Genomic DNA, 21,835 nt, shown 5'->3' on the forward strand with positions numbered 1-21,835 from the left:
AAATCATGCAAAGCTAGAGATGATGTACATATTCGTTTTACATCCTTATCTAGTATGTGTGAACTTGTGCAATTATAGAATGTGTACCAAGATGACTTGTAGCTTAAGATGTCCTTCTCTGAGGTTTACTTTAAGATTAGCATCTACTATTGCTATATTATTTTGTTTACAGGATAGTGGGTAACGTATGCCCTTCTAAATCTTAGTCTCAGTCAGTGGTAGAACAATAAGCAATTGTCATTGTTACCAAGATATGAGCATGTCTTGACTTGTTTCATCCATCTTTGTTTCTGTGGTGTTCCTCAGGAGGATGGGCTCTCTACTGATGTGTTGTGATGAACTAATTCAGAGAGCAGAACGTGCAGGTGTGTATTATACAGAAGTTCTCCAACTATTTATCTTCGGTAAAAAGCGACCACTTCATTATAATGTGCCCTCGTTACTATTATTTCACTCGAAATAACTTCTTCTTTTCTAAGCTTCTTTTCTTGTTACTTAAATCATTCAGATACATCAGTGCAGCCACTTCAGACGTACTGCCTCTAAAATATTTCGTGTATGCAATAGACAGACACAGACACCATCTTGTTACATCTACTAGTAACCAATATACCCGTTTTTCCAGCACTGCCATTCAAGCACATGTATGACACAAGCAACCCTAAATATAATGACGCAATACAAAAATAAAGACGAGAGGGAGAACAGTTAACATTCATGAAGTCAGTTTTTTTTCTTTTGTTAAATAAAATTACATAAATACATTTTTTTTCTTCTCAAAATCGCTCACATCTTTAGCATGGACATTGAAAAAGAACACAGACTTTATTATGCAAAATGCAAATAGAACATCATGATGCTACATAGGAAAGGTTTGGGTCTTCCCATACAGGTCGAGTGCCCAAACTGCGTGGGTGCCCGTAGGAGTATTCTACAAGAGAAGGGGTTTGATTATTTAATAACAGGACTCTTCGGATAGCCATCTGTGTATACTGATTCTCTCTTACTACATTGGGTGTGGCTCTCAAACTGCAGGCACAAAGACAAGTAACACTGGGATAGTGGGACTTTGATATCCTGCATGAGAGACACTGGATATCGAGATCCTAAAAAAGCCTGGAGGTCTAAAGGGGGAAGTACTGAAAGGCGGTGCAGGAAGCTGTAGATCACTGGCTTTCGGCACAACTTAGGTGGGAAATCACCCGCTAAAATCTGTTAGTAAATTACATCTTTGTAGTTTCAGTACAACATGTGCACTTATTTGATGAAAGATGGCACTTGAAACTGCACTATCACTCATATATATATATATATATATGTATATCAAGCACTTAAGTATACTTTGTTAAAGGTCAGAACCATATTTTTCAAGTAATCTCATTAAATTGGTAGATTCAGATTTCAAAGAAAGGGTGCAGTGCAGGACATTGGCAAGAGTTTGTCGAAAAGTGGCCTCTATGTTGGGGCGTATGAATCAATTGAAAGAAAACCATGTTGAACTCTTTCCCAGGCAAATAGAGATTTACAGACACTTGGCACAGAAGGGCTGAGCTGGAAATGTTTGGTCTCATTAATGAAGGCACCTTCAGATGATAAAGCCTAGAATGCAGGCTAATAAAAGGCCAGAGCCTTGACAGAGATATAAAAACATGTTAAATTATCTCCTAGGTGAGCAGAGACCTACACGCATGGCATTAAAGGGCCAGGAGAATTTCACCATTACTGCTAAAGGCACCTCGGGATGAATGAGCTCAGATTGCAGGAAGGAGACCCAGGCCGAGCCTGTGTGGGAATTTTAATAAACTAATATTCAACTTTCTTAAAAATCGTGCACACTTGACACTGAAGAGGTGGGATAGTTTCACTATCGTTGCTGAAGGCATTGGCAAGCGATTGGGCTCAGAATGCAGAAAGGAGACGTGTCTGACAAAGTGATGAATGGAAACTACATTAAATCGCAAGAAAAGATATAAGAGGAATAGTGGTCCAACAACTCTAAATGTGAACACCATGCATGAACATTTATGAGCAGGTACTGCAGCCTCCAGTTATTTATGCTGGGACTACCATTGCCTTTCCACAACTCATCTCTGGTGTAATCGGTCCTGGAGGCTACTTCGCAAATATGCCAAACAAGAAAAGTTAGTTAATGCATAGCCATGGTTAATGGGGAACTTTTCAATGTCTGGCCGTAATACGTTGTTACAAACATCATACAGTAAAATTATAACACCCCCCACAGTCCAATCACATAAAGCAACTAAGGGGAGTAACGTATTTGGAAGTTCTATTGGCTTTCTGGACAAAGACGTTTTTGAGGAAGGAAAGCAAATATATTACGTATGTATTGCTAAATAAAACACAGGAAGGGAAAGGCGTCACTTTCAAAAAGTGAATTCAAGGGGCATTTGGGACAAACGTGGTGCGGGTTGGTTATAATGTATTACAGTTTATTACAAAGCAAAAATGGAGACACATATGTGGCATTGGTAAAATATCAATGTTAGAGAAATATGCAGCGACATTCTCATGGGACTTAGAAGGAACCACAACCCTATAGGATGGCACTCAGGGAACAAGTGAGACCTTTGGGTACGACATGGTCCCAGGTGTGCCCAAAACGGCAGAAGTTCCTAGTCATATGCTGCATAATCCCAACAAAATATCTGTTTTCCACTACCATCAAATGCAATATCTCAACCAAGCCACACTGGTGTGAGCTGCATCCTGTAATATGTGCCCACATAACTGGAGTCCTGGGAGCGCAATTTCCCGCTTAAATGACCCGGTCTATTATGAATGAGAATAAGATACATGTACTGTGGTAACATTTTCTAAATATTCAATATTTTTGGCTACATAATTAGAACTCAATTCTACACCCTTCCACACACACACAGCTTACACTCTCTCTAACCTTAACCAGATGTAGGCTCCATCTTATGAGGTGGAGAACCTATGGTATGTGTTTGAGATGTCTTGATGCGGGCTCACCTAGTGTGTACAACATCATGTGGAACATTTCTACTACATTTCAAAACAAATCAAGATAGGACATAGGGGGGCTAAAGTCACAACCTAACACTCAAGAAATATTTTTAAAGTTTGCTGTCAGTGTTAAAGGGGACCCTCAAGGCATGGAGGACTCTTTCAAACTGAGGATCCAAAATGATCTGAGAATTTCACTGTTGTGTTAGATAAGCACTACCACTTAGCTCCATGCCACTCTAAATGTCATAGGAAGTAGACAGATATGTAGCTAGACAGTGAGTGAGTTAGATGCATTTGCAGATAAACAGATGAGAGACAGCTTGACAAGCATGTATATAGACAGAACAACAGGCTAGATAGATAGATAGATAATCCTCAAATTACATTTCCAGTATCTGTCTCTTCGGCTAAAAGTCGTTATTAACAGATGCTTCTTTCCAGCTGGTACAACAGAAGCAACCTAAGACTAGATCTCCCTATACTGTTAAATGTGAGGCAAGGACTGGAAACATGATGTCAACTCGAAATGGAGCCAGGCGGATATCAAGGGTTAGAAAGTAGAGAGCAGGATCAAGGAGCTAGAACTCAAACTGCCCTAAGAAAATGCGAACTACTGAGTAAAACAAGCATATGTGAGAAGAGCTACTCAGCGATTTTATGTGAAAAAAGTTTAATTAAAATGTATGTCTTTAAAGAGCTGTAAACAGCTGTACAGCTAGAATAATCTACCACAGGGATGCCCAACATAGGTCTAGGAGGACTAAATTAATACCACATTTTCAGGGTGTTTCACTGAATATGTACATGAACTCCATATAGTTTGGATGTATGTAAATTGATCGGATGTGGATCTCCTAAAAGGTTGGAGGATCTGGCCATCTTTACCTACGCTGGCCACATGCTATAAAGCGACCATACAGTACAAGGCTATAAAACACAAAGTGACAGAGGGATTCCAGGCTCTGGGACAGTAGGTGTGCACAAGACAAGGGCTCAGAGAACTGCAACCTTTATTCTGTACATACTGGGGGCAAATCTTGATCTGTATAATACCTTAAAAAACCTTTCCTGTTCATAAACTCTTTACCAACTTACAGTTTACACGACTCCCTTTCTAAATTGCAAGCACTGAAACGGCAAACATCCTCTTTGCAGTTAAGTTTAAACTGTACAGTAATACTACAACTGTTCGCCTAGGTCATTACTGTTGATAACAAAGGCTGTTAGGCCAGGATAAATATGAATGTATAAGGCTCATTTGTGTATTATACACCAATAATAAAGTGAAATTATCAAAGTATATTTTTACAGACATTTGCAATAAATGCATTTGCAGAATTTTTCTTTACTATCAGTAGTCCTGGAATCATTATGCACTTAGTTGTCAATCTTCCAAACCAGACTTGGAGAAGAGTAACATGGAGGAGAAAGCAGGTCATCATAACTGGTAACCTCACCCACTGAATCAAAAATTAAGGGCACTGAGAATTGGATAACTCTTCACATGGACTATCACAGAATGAATGACAGAATGTTACACACACCACTATTCAAATCACACAGTTCCTGCATCAATGTCACAGCTGCTTTCTGATCTTCTCGATACCGTCTGGTGGTAAAAAGCCTACTCATTGGATATGCACCTTATCTGTTCCATTGTCTTGATCGCGTGTTGAAACACTCCCCAGCTTGTTTCCAAACCAACTTCAGCTCCATTCTCAATAATGGTGCCTCATTTCCATCTGGTTGTTCATCCATTCCAGCTGGCCCTGGGCCCCTCTCCATGGTGTGCTCAAGCAGGGAAGTTCAATTTCAGCACCAAAAGAGAGCACCTCCAAAATGGTTTCTCACCACAGTACTCAAAACAAGTCTAAAAATCCAACTCCCCTCATATTTCCCTTCCTCAAGAAGGATGGATAGAAAAGTCAATTCAAAATTAGCAGCAAAGTATGATCACAATAGTCTAGAAACAAACAAAAGACTTCCTCCTATATATCTGAAGCCATACTGCACCAGACGGGCCATGTCTTTCCCACCCGCAACACATTGGCACTAGCAAAGGAAATGGTGAAATGGCCCCTTGAGCGGGTTGAGTGGTCAATAAAAGGTTGAATTATATCGCAATACACACAGTTAAATTAAATATTTGCTTGGTTTCAGTGGGTGTGTTTCTGAATGTAATACTTTGTACTGCACCAGTTCAGGCTCTGTTGAACCCCGCACACTCCTCAGTTTAGCACATCAAATTTGTTGGATGATGGCGTAAAAGAAAAACACAAATCTCACTGTTGCAGTGTTGTCAGGATTGGGGAAAAGCAGGGAAAACAACACACTGCCTCTTTTTAATTTTTAACCATGCGGCCAATGCATGCTGGCACATGCAATCCCTGCACTTCTCAGCGGGGTGCCTGTCCCGGCGTTGCTGTATTGATAAAGATCCAGCATTCTGCACTGCCACTCTGTTATTATGAGCGAAGGTACTGATGTTCCCTACTTTGGCAAGGGGTATTGTTCTTTAGGGAGTGGTAAAAGATACATGCTATCCCTCCCACGGAAATGAATGGCACCAAGTAAATTTATAAAGAGTGCTAGAAGAGAATGCATTATTGTGATACACACCAGCCCACCAAAAAGCATTTCTTTCCGTCCCAAAATAAAATCATCCACAAAGTATTTATAATTTGTACACACTTACACATTTTAACATTTGTTTTTTTTTTTCATTTGGAAACTGTAATTTCTCTGGAGCTCTGAGGCACTGGAGCAAAATATAGGGCACGTTAGCAATGGTGCCTGCTTAGCAGACTGGCACCCTGGGCATACGTGGACAAATTCTTATGAATGAGCAAAAGGCTTCAGGCACTGGATGTACAAGGGCTGAAGCTCTCCTCTGGCCCTTGGCACAGTTGCTGACATGGCAGATTGTGTCACCAACAGCTTCTCATAATGCGGCAGGCATGTAGAGGCCTCAGAAATGGCTGCTCTTGCTAAATCCCATAGAAATTCCTTGTTTGAAGCAGATCACAAGTAGAGTTTCTCTGCATTGAAAACAGGAACATTGAAGTTTGGCCTGTTTGAGCATCAGGCAGCCATATCTTACAACGGGGGTTACAGCCCAACGTGAATTGTTACAGTGAAACTGCAAATTGCTACATTAAAGGCAGGGGGATGGGGTGGAAAGCTGTTGGTTCATATTGATCTCCCAAACCTGCCTCTTTGCAGAAGTGATACAAGACTGGATGGAAATTGAGCAGGGTAAAAAAGACACAGTCATGGTGAGAGGCTGGTATCGGTCTGAAATTGAAAACAAGCATGCTGATATTGAAAAAGTACTTTTTTAAACTAAGAAGACCAGCCATGCAAAGGCCTATACCCTAAACCCAGATCGTGTAGGGAATTGAGATAGGATGGGAAAATAAAGAGGTTTGATAGGTTTATTGAGATCAAAGAGGTGGTTTTAAAAGAAGTACAGCTGCCGAGATAACTGGGGCTGTGTTTTCATACCATCCAGCAAATGGCAATAGACACAGGCACGCCAATCTAAGATCCCATGCTAGAAACTGACCAGATACATCTTGGCCGAAGGGTGTAGGAACGGCTAACAGGAGGTTATGATGGTATACGGAGATATGTTTAGAGTTGTTTAGGACCATTGAGAAGTAGAATGGAAGAGATCTGTTGAGGAGGTTCTTCTACCTTCTCTGTTCTTTCCACCCAGATTTCGAACCCCGCTGGAGGGTAAGGAGGTTACAAAGAGAATGCCTTGGAGGTCAAGTGCCTCTTAACGAATATAAACATCCCGCCCCCAGTTATCCATGTCATTCTTGTTCCTGGCCATGACATCTTCTTCATTTTGGCAATACCGGTCTCGGGCTTTGCTGCGCCCCTTTGGCTGCCGGTTGTGATTCTCTTGGTCAGGCCCCACTTCATCCCAAGAACCCTGCCGCTGGTGCCGAACGAGGCCGCCACGGTATGCTCCAGGCCCCCGTGGGTCTGGCTCAGGGTCCTCGTACGGGTCTGTCTCGATGTCCATGCATGAGTCGCCAGGCTCTGTGTAGGCCGAATCCCGACTGCCTTGGGTCTCTGAGTCAAACGTCTCCTGTCTGATTAAACCACGGGTGACACTGCGGCCGTGTAGCTGCCCGGAGCAGAGGTGGGTGCTCTTGCACAAGTCTTCCTGGTAATCGTGCATTCCCATTCTTTGGTCCAGCGTGTATTCAGGCCGCTGGTCCCCGTGCACCAAGTAAGGCCCCTTGTTAGTAGAAGCAAGCATTTCGCACACCATGCAAAGACAAAAAAGAACAGAGGACAAATCTGTTAGCAGACAATCTGGTATCTCAAGAGTATCACAAGCTAAAGCATGTTACACAAACAGAAGCTGAATTCTACTTGGGATACTTATCGCCTCCTTAATTATTATTTTTTTTTTTTTACTTTCAACATTTACCTCAAAACAACAAAAGGTTCTCAAACCAAACAAAGCGTTTCATGGGCTGCTCTCTGTGATGGAGGATCGATCATTTGGTATGCAGATTTTCAGAGAAATTAACTGTTAGAACTATTTAGATGTTGCTGGATGTGATTTTTAGAACCCACCGTCCTGTCTGGAGATTCAATAAAAAAAGAATGAGTGTACTAGTTTTAGGTTTAGTATCTGCCCGTTTCTCCTTTTTGGGTTTTATCTAATGCAATTTAACTTTATTTAACATTAGCTGCTGAAAACATTGATCTTTGTTTTCAGTAACAAACGTTATTTATGTTATTTATAGCAGTGAGGAACTTAAATGCAATAAGTCCTTCACCTCTTCTCTCCCTCTTCTGCAGTAATCTGACTGACTAGGCACATTTGTGGCACCAGAAGAGGTGAAGGTGAGACACCAGACATAATTATTAAGGAGATATATATATATATATATCGCACAGCAGTTGCTGTGAATAGCAATAGGATATGTAGCCAGCATGCAAGGATACAAAGACATGCAGGTATGTTTACCATGCCAATTCAGGACAATGAGCAGACACAAATGCAGAATGCGTATGGAAAAAGACAGTTTGGGGCACTGTCTCATCACACAATGACTGAAGCAACACGCTGTTTACCGATCTTGCAAGGAGCCATACCCGAGACCACACAGGACATGATCAAGAGCAAATGCACTCCATTGTCACTATGCTATCAAAGTGAGATGTCAGGTGTATAAGATCAGACAGTGTAACAGAGGTAGATCCAACAAGCAAGGCTCCTGTGTGCCTTTTTGTAAACTTTTCCAGGCCACCCATGAACACTGAGACGTCTGACATGCCCTACGAACATGGTGCATTAGCGATTATTTAAACTGCCAACTATGTGGCATCTTGAGAGGATGATCCATTACCCCAAAAAGAGGAAACTGAAGACATGCCCAGGTGAACTCATGCTGGGCGACTTGGATTCAAGTGTCATGCCTCCTATTTTTGCGTCTGGAATTACTAGCAGTTTACCACAAACATGGGAAGAATGTTGGTGCGCAATGCCCTTTAGACAGTCTTCAGAGCAAGAGACCCAGATATTAATTTTAAAAAGTGGTCAAGTTGGGTGGGGGGTAATACATAACTGCGCCACATGGCAGACTTCTTGATGCCAGACTTCTTGATGCCAAAGCTGGCAAGCATATTGGTCTTCCTTTTCCACACAGCCTACAGTGACAGTGCTGCTTTCTAATATTACTCAGTTCTAGGACCAAACCCGCCATAGAAATTGGCACGTCTTACACATCTTTCTCTAGAGCTTAGCCGTGCAGTGGGAAATTTAAGTTGGTAGCCAGACCCCCTAGTAGGCTACAACTGATGCCCACAATGCAGCATTGGAGATAACCTTCCTTACATTTTTTTAGGTGCCAGCCTAATGCTGGTAATGCCAGCGCCAGCTTTCTCTAGTTTCGAACAGCTGTAATACAGCACCCCAGCATCGGAGACTTTGCCAGGCTTAACAGGAGAGGACAGACTGTCAACTCCAACACGACAAGGTTATCTCACTGGCAGCAGCAAAGCATCGTAAGAGGAAGAAAGGGTGGGCTGCACGCGCTAAGTTAACTTCCAAAGAGGACCCCTATTTTCATTTCATGCTGGTAAAGAGGCTAATAGATTTCCCTTTCCGAGGGTCAACGAATTAATACTTGATTAAAGATTAGCACATTTGGTTCCATTTTAAGTGTTCAATGAATGAGACGTTCAATTAACACTTACACCTATTTGCACACAACGTGAAAGACAGAGGTCCTGGCATTCACAGAGCTTGAATCAGTGTACGTTTACCTTACGTCCGCACACAGCCAGATTAACACATTTCAGTTAATATGAAGCCTTGTTCACAATAGCCAGTGCCATTTTCTTTTAACAATTAACATCAACATATTGATCAATATACGTAAGAGAAGTATTCTTTTGCAGTTCACTGCGTATTTAAACATTGATCATTTGCACGCTGTATAATTCACACTGCAAAATGCCCATTAATTAATTCCTTCACTGCTGAAATTTTGAAACCAGTACATCAAATAAGTATGTTTGTTTCCTAATTTATCCCACAGTGGTCACATTTTGTGATACACACTGTTAATTCAAGCGGCATCATATCAAATCTCTGTGAAATAGTTCATCCATTGCCAAGTGTCATCCAGAATCCCGAAGCAGACTTGGCAGAAGCCCATGCAAGGCTGTACAAAATGTAGTGATTTAAGCAAACAAGGGAAGAATGTGAATACATTCCACGCCTCCTTCTCCATAACAGCATTAAGCATTAAGGGTCTTATAACTGTAATGTGTACATACTGAGTTGCCCATGCCCCAAAAGTTACTTAGGGAGCATAATTTCTGCAGTACATAAATGCATACTGCAAAATATCAGGGTTATTATAAACAACAAACCCAGTTATCCAATGTCATGACACTTACATCGAATACATGGTAGAGATCATAACCTACTGGCTTCCTTTGTAATAGATTCTGTGCTGTGTAACATTACAGAGGGAGACAGAGTACGGGCATTAAGAATACTAGACTCAAGGTATATATTGGTGTTAGTTAGCAGACAGCCACTTGGTTTGAATAGAAATGAGAAGTTACATGTATATTTATAAAGAAAAATAATTCTCCCTTCTTTATCTTCTGGTGCCATTTGGCTGATTTGAAATTTGACTAGTGAGTTTGCCCACTTGGGTGTGATTGTGAAATTGATATGATGAATCGATGAATAGACTGATTTGAAGACTTGATACTCTGGGAATGAATGAACATTTGATGTAAACAGTGCACATGTCACCAAATGTGTCCAGTGGGTTGTGAATGAAAAAACACATTGAGCCAATGATCAATATTCAAATATGCTACGTACTGTAAAACAGTAAATTATTTTATATTTATTGATCACAATGGGTGTAGGAAAACATTGTTGAAACAAAATGGTGTTTGCTATTGTGAACAAGACTACAAAGAAGCTTATATGCTTTAATTTGGCTGTGTACAGGTGCAAAAAGAAGCAACTGTCATAACTACTGGTGCTTCGCTCTTTCACGTGGCAAAGAGGATTGTATGTATGTATATATATATATATATATATGTATGCTCCAAAGGTTGCCCACCTGGTTGGGAAGCACTTTAGGACCAGCGATGCCTCTTGGACTGAGCAGCTCATGTGATGCGGCCTGACGCGTTTCGCTTGCTTGCTTTTTCAAAGGCCGATTCTTTCAGTTCTCCAGCGGCTTGCACAGACATTCAAATCACTACTGCCGACTACTGATTCGTCAATTTCTCGCGATGTTTTGTGGGGCATGTAGTGTTCATGCTGTGCTCATTAAACCTTGTATAGGTGCCAGGAGACTTCAGTTCTCTGATGCATGCCCTGTATGGGCCACAGGGTGCTTCCCAACCAGGTGGGCAACCTTTGGAGCATATATATATATATAAATATATGCATATATAGTTATATAGACACAAACTTGCCATTGTTTACGCTTATTTCACTTTTAAATACATTGAGCCCTTCACGTTCAAACGTTTACACGTACTTCTTGGATTCTAAAGTTACTCCTTTTTTTTAAAGAATATAAATATAAAATTTAGCACTGTGCCACAGGACAAGTTTGGTGCAACATACAATAAAAGGAATATTCAAAAGACAAAGTAGTTTTCCTTAACCTCATGTTGATAGAAAATGGATCTTAAGTCGAGTAACGAAATGTAAATTTGGCCAGTGAAGGACCCCCTTGACAATTACAGAAAACCCTATGCCTGGTACCCACTAACAGCACAAATTTCCAGATCTTAAGCGCTCTTGTTTATTAGGCAATCCTGCAGAAGCACACCTCAAAAGGAGGTTGAGGACTTTTCATAGTAATGCATTTATGTATTTTATATTTGTAGGGGATCCACATGAAAATAAAAACTCTCAAAATATAATCTGCCAATACATTTACTCCAAAATATGGAGTGCAAAACTCACGACCTTAGATAAATCTCTCCCCACAAAAATGTCCACCTGTATTTAATTTCTAAATTCAACCAAACTCAACAGGGTGATTTACTACTCAGAGTCTGATTCTAGCCTAGTTGAGTTTAGGTGCAGGTCATTTACAAAATATTATTCTACCATCTATATTTTCCCATGCGACTTTCGGTAGGGTCCCAGCAACAGTCTTAAAAATGTGTCTTTTTTAATACTGTCGGGTTCAGTATGAGCTTTGTTTTTTAAAAGTGCCCTAGGGCTTGCCAAAAGCTACCCACACTGCAGAAGCAGCTTTACCAGGGAAGCCACTTAGTTGTAGGCTGTCTTAGAGATTACTTAGGAGTGTTTTGCTGAAGACTGGAGCTTTGCCGCCGAGATGGAAACGCAGTCAAAGGACACAGATAACAAAACACAGAGTCTTAGTATTGAATTTTTTTTTTCAAAAGAAACACAAAAAGAAAGGCATTGTTCAAAACATTCTCTTTTTTTTCTCAACCAGGGATACAGTACGTCCAAACCACAAGTCAAGGGAGCTCAGCATGTTTTTTTCATTTCATTTGGAGTAATCAGGTTGTCCTTGCTAACATAACTCTGTATCAAAACACCGCTTTCTCAAGTGACACCTTTCTGCAAGGGACTGTGTTATACTCTAAGACATGGAATAATTCCACAGACTATCCTTACGTATCATAGTTGTTTGAATACGTAACATTAAGGAATTGAGCCAATTGAGATGCTTGCCTAAAAGAACGGAGTCCCTCAAATCAACTAACCTTAATGAATGAAATCATGTTGTTGGCCTTCTGCAAGGAATGGTGCTGTTCCACAGGATAACCTTAAGTAAGTACACTACCCTATTGGCCAACATTCGGGAATGGCGCCCACTGATTGCCTCAGTGCATCTCAGGTAATTCATTGTTTTGGGAAAGCAATTCTCCTGGATAAAAAGGTGATGATGTATAGCCTTGGATTGACTCCTTTAGCTCACTTAATCCCTCTCTAGCGTGTTCCTCCCGACCATTCAGCTTGCTCTCCCATCCCCCCTCACACTGCATGCTCCTCCTGCTCCTGGTCTCCCCGCCCACTCCAGAAGCCCAGGTTGCGCTTGAGGGAGGTCAGCACTTGTACCTGGAGGTTGGAGACGGGGGCAGGGCTGGAGGCCAAGGCGGCAGTAGCCATAGTGCGGTTCAAGAGTGGGTTTGGGGGATTGCTGCTGGGGGGATGGGTGGCTTTCCAGTAAGCTTCCAGGTATTCAGCCAAATGTTCGCAGGCATCCTCCAACTGGTTCTCATCCAGAATGATGTCAAACATTTCCTGCACGGAAAAAATGAAATTGACATCAGAGCGTTAGTATGGCAGACCAATAGGGTACATTACTCATACAGAAAGAGTTTCCCAATATAGGTTACATTAGACACACATGGACATGCAACACGTATAAAGATATCTCATTCATTTGGGTATATGCTACTTACTTACAAATGGATGTTTTACCAATGAAGGCATATGGTGCCTATGCATGAATATGGCACTCATAATTTACAGTCAAAAACGTTCTGTGGCCAGCCACTTTGTCGGGATTAAGACTCTGAGGATGACATCACACAAGCTCTAAAATGCCAGCCCTCCTCCTGCCATCCCAGTTTTCAATTTCAATACCGTTTGAGCTGGATCTCCGGACACCCAGATTTTCAAACGGTATAACGAGATTCCTCAAAAGTAGGCTATAGTGGCATGTTTTGAAACGTCATGCTTATTTTCCTCCATTATATTGTTTTTCTAGTCTCTTCTGCATGTCATGGCATCTCCCCTATTCATTCTCTCATTTATCCCTCCACTTTCCCATCTTTCCGTCCTCCTACTTTCTCCATTTCCAATTCCTTCCTAACACCGCTTCATCTATCACACTTTTTCTCTCCTCTCCATTCTTTCGCCTCTTTCCCAGGCGTCTTTAATTTCCCTATCTACTCTCATTATTCCTCTGTCCTCTTCCCAATTGTTTTCTACATACGCCTCATTTGTTTCGATCCTCTCTCATCTTCTAACCTTTTTAGTTGACCTCTCGCTAGTCCTCTTCTATTCCTTTTTCCAACCTCTCTCTTCTGTCATATGAACAAGTTACTTACCTTCGGTAACGCTTTTTCTGGTAGATACAATATCTGCCTGTGGATTCCTCACCTTGCGTCAGCAACATTCGGAAATTCTTTTTTCGTAGCCTCGCGCCGACGTGGACTCCTGACGTCATAGAGACACGACCTCGCTCGCGACTCCGCTGACGTCACCGACGCCTATAACAGGCCCACGCCGGCGTGATGACATCAGTTCCGCCCTTTTTTCCGTGCCATCGAGGCACACGGACGGACCAATGACAGTAGAAATATACAAGTATACACAGTACACCATAATCAAGGCAAAACACACAGTGTTAAGCAAAAGCAGGAAAGAAATTGGAACATTTCCTTGACAACAAAATATATATATACATTACATTACAGTGACTCTGGCAAAGAAGAGTGGACAAACGGGGAGGCGGGTGGGTCAGTGAGGAATCCACAGGCAGATATTGTATCTACCAGAAAAAGCGTTACCGAAGGTAAGTAACTTGTTCTTCTGATAGATACATCTGCCGTGTGGATTCCTCACCTTGTGAATAGAGTCCCACAGCAGTCCTCACTCCCGGAGGAGGGTGTCCACTCTTCTAAACCAGGAAATCCTGAAGGACAGAGCGTGCAAAATGACCGTCCCTCCTCACCTTGGAATCCAAGCAGTAATGCTTCGCGAAAGTGTGGAGGGAAGACCAAGTTGCCGCTCTACAAATATCCTCTACAGGCACACCTCTAGCCAATGCAGAGGTCGAAGATTTAGCTCTAGTTGAATGAGCCCTTATACCCTCTGGTGGTTCCTTACCGGCCAAAGAGTAGCAGATCTTTATGCAGAGGACGATCCATCTCGATAAAGTTCTTTTATGGACGGCTCTTCCTTTCTTGCAGCCAGCAAATCCAACGAAGAGCTGGTCCTCCAAACGAAAGTCCTTGGATCTGTCCAAGTAAAAGGACACCGCCCTCTTAGGGTCCAGACGGTGCAGTCTCTCTTCCTCCTTAGAAGGGTGAGGGGGAGGATAGAAGGAAGGTAAAGTAATGGACTGTCCTAGGTGGAAGGGAGTTACCACCTTAGGCAGAAAAGCAGCCCTGGTCCTGAGAACCATTCGATCAGCATGTATGGACAAGAAAGGGGGCTTGTGACAAAGAGCTTGAAGCTCACTTACCCTCCTTGCCGAGGTTATAGCAACGAGGAAAACCGTTTTAAGGGTAAGAAGCCTCAAGGGACATTTGTGGAGAGGCTCGAAAGGAGCACCCATCAAAAAGGTCAAGACCAGATTCAAGTCCCACTGAGGCACAATAAAAGGGACAGGAGGAAACTTATTAATAAGGCCCTTTAAGAACCTTAAAACCACAGGTGACTTAAAAAGAGAAGGCTGGTCAGGCAAACAGAGAAAAGCTGACAGCGCAGAAAGATAGCCCTTCACTGTAGCAACGGCAAGACCCTGTTGCGCCAGAGAAAGGGCAAACTGGAGAACGTGAGATAAATGGGCCTTCAAAGGATCAATAGACCTTTCCCCACACCACGAGACAAATTTCGCCCATCTATAAGAATAGACGGACTTAGTGGAGTCACGCCTGGCTGACAAGATGACATCCACAACGTCAGGCGGGAGGGAAAAGGAAATCAGGTTGCCCCGCTCAATCTCCAGGCATGAAGGTGCAATGTCTGGAGGTGGGGGTGTAGAACCTGCCCCTCCATCTGAGAGAGGAGGTCTGCCCTGTGAGGGAGACGGAGCGGCGGGTGAGAGGAGAGGTGGAGAAGATCTGTATACCACACCCTTCTTGGCCAATCCGGGGCGACCAATATGACTTGGGCCCGGTCTAGGCGAATCTTCCTCAGAACCCGAGGAATCAAGGGTAAGGGGGGAAACGCGTAAAGGAGTTGACCTTTCCAACTCAACTGAAACGCATCCCCCAAGGCTCCTTGCATCGGATACTGGAGACTGCAGAAATACAGGCACTGCGCATTCTCGTGAGTGGCGAACAGGTCCACCCGAGGAGTCCCCCACATCCGAAAGATGTCGTGAACCACCTCCGGGTGAAGCCTCCACTCGTGGTCGGCAGAGAACTGCCGACTGAGACTGTCTGCACGAACGTTCAACACCCCGGCCAGATGATTCGCCATTAGACAAATCTGATGGTCCTGAGCCCAGGACCAGAGACGCAGAGCCTCTCTGCAGAGACACTGTGACCCCACTCCTCCCTGCTTGTTGATGTACCACATCGCGGTCGTGTTGTCCGTTAGGACCTGAACAGACTGACCGCGAAGGAAAGGGAGGAAGGCCTTGAGCGCCAAACTTATCGCCCGCAATTCTAGAAGGTTGATGTGAAGCAACCTTTCCTCTGGAGACCAAAGGTCCTTGACCTCCAGATCCCCCAGATGAGCACCCCACCCGAGAGTGGATGCATCCGATATCACCGTGGCCACCGATGGGGGAAGTTGAAAAGGCTTTCCTTGGGACAGATTGCCTTCCACGCCCCAGCAAGACAGATCCGCTGCAGCTTCTCTGGAGATCCTCACTGACTCCCTGAGATCTCCGCTGTGCTGATACCACTGCTTGCGGAGGCACCACTGGAGCGCCCTCATGTGCCAGCGTGCATGGTTGACCAACAGAATGCAAGAAGCCATCAGACCGAGCAAGCGAAGGACCTTCAGGACTGGAACGACCGCTCCATTGTAAAATAAAGGAATCATCTCCCGTATGTCGCGAATCCTTTGAGGGGGAGGGAATGCACGACATACGGTTGTGTCCAGTACTGCACCTATGAACAGGTTGCGCTGGGAGGGCACCAGGTGAGACTTGGGTACATTTATTGAAAAACCCAACCTGTACAACAACTGGGTTGTCTCCTGCAGATGATGAAGCACAATCTCTGACGACTCCGCTTTGATCAGCCAATCGTCCAGATACGGGAATACCGGAATCCCCGATCTTCTGAGATGCGCCGCCACCACTGCCATCACCTTGGTGAAGACCCGAGGTGCAGTAGTAAGTCCAAACGGAAGGACCGCAAACTGGTAGTGTTGTGACCCAACCGTAAAACGGAGATACCTCCTGTGCGACTTCAGGATTGGGATGTGAAAGTACGCATCCTGCAAGTCGAGTGACACCATCCAGTCTTCTTCCAGCAGAGCCTGAAGAACCTGAGCAAGGGTGAGCATCTTGAATTTCTCCTGCTTCAGATAAAAATTCAAGATCCTGAGATCCAGGATCGGACGAAGCCTGCCATCCTTCTTGGGAATCAGGAAATACCGGGAGTAGCATCCCTGACCCCTTTCCTGTTCTGGAACCACCTCTATCGCACCTTTTCTCAAAAGTGTTTGGACTTCCTCCTGTAGGAGTAACAGATGTTCCTCTGAGCAATATCCCTGGCAAGGAGGGTAATTGGGAGGGAATTCCCGAAAGGGAAGGGCATACCCATTTTCTACGAGATTGGGAACCCAAAGATCTGATGTAACCGATTCCCAATCTCGTAGAAAGTAGGTAAGCCGGCCCCCCACTAGACCCACATGATCCTGAATGGCGGATCTAGGGCTGCTTTTCTGTGGCTGGGGGGTTGGAGGAGGTGGAGGAGGAAGAGACCTGACTACCTCGAGGACGTGATCTCTGTTTCCCTCTGTAAGACCTATACAAGGTATTCTGCTGCTGCTGTTGTTGCTGCTGCTGCTGCTGAGCGGGTCTATACGACCGAAAGGAAGAGCGACCAAACCCTCTAAACTTCCTGGTCGTAGAACCCCTGACCTGAAGGCCCAGAGATCTAGCAGTTGCCCTGCTGTCCTTGAATCTCTCCAAGGCCGCGTCTGCCTTCTTTCCAAAAAGCCCCTCGCCATCGAAAGGCAAATCCAATAATGCAGACTGCACGTCAGCTGAGAAGTCAGATGACTTCAACCAGGCTGAACGCCTCGTGGCAACCGCCGTGCCCATAATTCTTGCCACAGAATCTGTTGTATCAAGTCCACTTTGGATGACCTGACGAGCCGCTGCCTGAGTGTCAGATAAAGCCTCTTCAAAGTCCTTTCTACTAGCTTCAGGAACCTTAGGGACCAAAGAACTTATAGAGTCCATAAGAGCATGGATGTACCTTCCCATGAGGCAAGTGGCGTTAGAAGACTTCTAAGCCATGCTGGACGAAGAAAAAATCTTCTTCGCGACCTGATCTTGTTTCTTTGCCTCTTTGTCGCCAGGCACCTGCGGAAAAGCCCCAACAGACTTCTTAGAACAAGCGGCCTGAATTACCAAACTTTCAGGGGAAGGATGCGAAGATAAGAAAGCAGGATCCTCAGGAGCCACTCTATACCTCCTAGCCACACTTTTTGCAACTGCCGGAGCAGAAAAAGGCTTTTTCCAAACTTCCATTATAGGATCCTTTAAGGCATCGTTAAATGGGAGCAAAGGTTCCACTGATGAACTAGGAGAATGGAGAACCTCTGTCAACAAATTCGATTTAAACTCGACAGAGGGCAAAGTTAGACCTAAAAGTCCTGCTGCCTTCTTCATGACAACATGATAAGGTTGGACATCTCTGGAGGGAGCATCAGGTCCAGAAGGCAAAGACCACTCCGGTGAAAACTCAAGACCACTAGCATCCGCCAGGTCTTCGAAACAATCCCCTTCCAATTCACCTTCTTCCACCTCAGAAGATGAATCATTAACTCTCTGCTCCTCCAGAAGTCGTTGAGCCTCTCTACGAGACCTCATTTTGACTCGAAGTGCAGTCGAATCCAACGCCGAATTCGACGGCGCCGGAGCCGACTTCGGAATCGAATCCGAGGGCTTGGAAGGCTGCCCCATAGAATCCAAGGGAGTCGGTGACGCCGGGACCGGAGTCGTCGACTTCGGCCGAACTGGCGTCGACACCGGCGTCGACCTCGGTGGAGCTTGGTACTGCCACAACGGAGTCGGAGCCGGCATATACGGTATGAAGGGTGCCGGAGCATACGAGTGTGGAACACCCAAATTGAAAGCCATTGGACCCATGGGACCCGAAGGTGCTCCAGAGGGGTACCACGACCTCGAGAAAACACCATACATCGTGTTTAAAAACGCAGAAGGGTCCTGACCTGGAGTCGGGAATGGTGGATGCTCAGGCTGACCACGAGGTACATTAGAATCTGTTTCCTCAACAGGATTCGAAGCCCCTTCCTCAACAGGAACTCCATCTGCGTCTTCCGGAGCCGGAGATGGAGCCGGAGATGGAGCCGGAGCCGGAGCCGGAGACGGAGTCGGAGTCGGATCTGGAACAAGAGTCGGAGAATGGACCACCGACTCCGAAGGTGAAACCTCACCTACCGGCTCATGAGGAGGAATCACCTTCGATTTCATCCTTTTGGAAGACTTTGATCTGGAATGATGACGTGATCCATGTCTCCTCTTCTTATGCTTCTTGTGGGAACCGGAAGCATGACCAGATGATGACTTCGAGGCCGACGCCTCTCGAGACCTTGACCTGGATCTCGACCTCGACTTCTTCGGATGCTTTGAGGATCTTTTAACCTTACTTGCTTTAAGTTTGGCAACAAGAAGTTTAGATTCCCTCTCACGAAGAGCCTTCGGATTCATCTTTTGACAAGATGAACAATCCTCGACGTCATGATCCGAGCTTAAACACCAGATACAGTCTTGGTGAGGGTCCGTAACGGTTATCATCTTCCCGCATTCTCTGCAAGGCTTAAACCCGGTCTTCTTTGTCGACATGACAACAGAACAGAAATATCTGAGAATGGAGAATCGAAGAAACGAAGTAACAATGTACTAAGGCTACAGAGTATCCCGAAACCGTTAGCGCCGACGACGCGGAAAAAAGGGAACTGATGTCATCACGCCGGCGTGGGCCTGTTATAGGCGTCGGTGACGTCAGCGGAGTCGCGAGCGAGGTCGTGTCTCTATGACGTCAGGAGTCCACGTCGGCGCGAGGCTACGAAAAAAGAATTTCCGAATGTTGCTGACGCAAGGGGTATTCACAAGGTGAGGAATCCACACGGCAGATGTATCTATCAGAACCTGGTTTTCATTCCATCGGTCTACCCTGTTGGTTCTAGTTTCTCCTCTTTCCCCATTCATCTTTTTTCTGCTCCTTCTTCTTCCTCTATCCGTTTCTCTCTGACCTTCATCTTTCATCCTTATCTATCTCCTCTGTTCTTTTGCTCGTCCCTTCCTCCATTTTTGTCATTCGACTCTGTTCCCTCCTTCTCTCTGCTCTCTCTTCTCTACTCCTTGATACGCTCTCTTCCCTCCTCATCCTCTCTTGCCTTGCTCCCACAGCCCCACGATACTGCTGATTGCCTGATCGAGGAGACACTCCTCCATGACTCCTATCTGACCTTGTCAAAGCACTACACATGAATCCTTACATGCAGCTTTTCACACAGGCATCTTGGCGGTCAGCCTTCCTGGATGCTCAATGATGCCACACTCGAGATGTAGACAAAAAGCAACGGAGCATCTGCATCTCTATTGGGCAGTGTTCTCCATTCCCACTGATGTCCTCCTGGGGTCCTTTACCCAGCATCCTGGACACTTACGGGTTTGTGGAGAGGAACGCAAGAATGATTCCAAGTACAGGTGTTGGATCGGAAGCTGGCTGTTCAATGCAGCATTCCATGAAGGTGTGCTTCATTTACTGTGCGCTGATAAAAAGGGACCATAATGTGGTGATCCCTGTCTCTCAGATAGGGTTTCTACATTATCTACAGAAAGTATTGCCCAATAATCATGATTCTTTAAGGGCTAGGAGCTAGGGTTTCAGCTAAACTGGAACTTCTTGGCTGAGCGTTGCTTGGTAAAAGATAGCAGTCAGGCAGGTTGAGAGGGGTCTAATCACCCAGATGTCCAGGTGGAGGTGTTACCCTCTAATAATTTTCGCCGTGCCCTATTATACCCAAGTCTATGCACGCTATGTGTGCAAATTCTTGTACCTTCCAGCGTTACTGGACGCTCACCGACGCCAAACACTTAAGAACCGGCGCACCAGAGCAGCTGCATTTCCAGGGCACCTCCGCAGGGTAAGTAGGTTTCACATGCTGGGTTCCCTTACCTTAAATCCACTACAATCAAAAGGAGGGAAACCAATGTCAAGTCATTGACTCTTGAAGTGTTCACAAATACCTTGAGCCCAACCAAATGAGTAATGTTGGATCTATATATCTTTCACTGGAGAGATTACATACCTTCTCTGCATTTTTCTCTTAAAGAAGAAAACCCTACCTCCAGTAGATTTTTGTGGGAAGAACAACCACATTACATCAGCAGTCGTTCTTGGTCTCTGCCCAGAATGCATAAATTAGCTAGCATCATACCACATATCCTCCTGGAACATTCTATGAAACATTTCCCAGGCACTATTCCATCAGAAGCTCATCAACAACGTGTGGCTGAGCAATCAGATTGCAGGGCCACTGTCCTATCATATTGGGAACTCAGTTTATTTATATATTCACGTCATCCTCAAACAGGCAGTCACTTAAATCTTGTTACTGATGGTGCTCTTAATGACTCCATCGATTTCTCTGACATTTGGCACTCTTATTTCCAAGGTGAAGTGAAAGGATTATGTTACTTAGCCTGTAAGCATCTGTTTTTAGCGTGTAGTGCTGTTGATTTACATTCTTTGCACCCTCCTGCCATCTAGTGTTGGGTCGGGATGTTTGCAAGTTGTTTTTCTTTGAAAAAGTATTTTCCAGTCACGAGATAAGGTGACCCCTCCTTTCGGTGATTGTGCACATGGGCATCGACTCCGATTATTTTTCTCTTACAAGAAATTATATATACATAATTGCATTGAAGATCATTCTCCGACAAATCACAATTCATAAATGTAACTTGTTGCTGATCACCTGAAAAAATTACGAGTAAGTGTAGTACAGAGATGTCCATGCATATGTAATGTGAATAATAAGAACTGAAACAACCAGAGGTGTCCGGGGAGGAGGGAGGGCACATGTGAATCTACAGCTCTACAGCCAAGAATAGATACTTACAGGGTAAGTAACATAATCCGTTCGAAGCATGTGTGCTGTAGATACACATGCTTTGCATAGATTGTATAGCAGTATCCTCCCAAAGCTGTGGTTAACCAGTGGATGTTGCAGTTGTTTGAAAAAGTGTTTTTAGCACTGCTTGTCCTACATTAGCTTGTTGATCTGCTAATACATCCATAAAATAATGTTTGGTAAATGTGTGTGGTGTAGACCATGTAGCTGCATTACATATGTCAGCTAAGGGAATGTTACCTAAAAAGGTGATAGATGCTCCTATTTTGC

At 44.3% G+C, this 21,835-nt stretch overlaps 1 protein-coding gene across 2 annotated transcripts in view; it reads right to left on the reverse strand.

Annotated features, from left to right (window-relative positions):
- Positions 1–708: 708 nt before the first annotated feature.
- The window catches only part of CACNB1 (calcium voltage-gated channel auxiliary subunit beta 1), a 627,177-nt gene continuing 606,050 nt past the window's right edge, over positions 709–21,835 (reverse strand). Inside the window, exons 13-14 of one of the 2 annotated variants that reach the window (XM_078645637.1) lie at positions 12,602–12,787; positions 709–7,243 (exon numbers count right to left, since the gene is read on the reverse strand). In XM_078645637.1, the coding sequence (XP_078501763.1) occupies positions 6,773–7,243; positions 12,602–12,787 (657 nt within the window). In that variant the 3' untranslated portion in view covers positions 709–6,772. Of the gene's footprint in view, positions 7,244–11,892; positions 12,788–21,835 lie in introns of those variants that run through there. The other variant, XM_078645638.1, reaches the window with a different exon arrangement.

This window comes from Lissotriton helveticus, chromosome 5_1 (genome assembly GCF_964261635.1).
Source record: "Lissotriton helveticus chromosome 5_1, aLisHel1.1, whole genome shotgun sequence".
Lineage (NCBI taxonomy): Eukaryota > Metazoa > Chordata > Amphibia > Caudata > Salamandridae > Lissotriton > Lissotriton helveticus.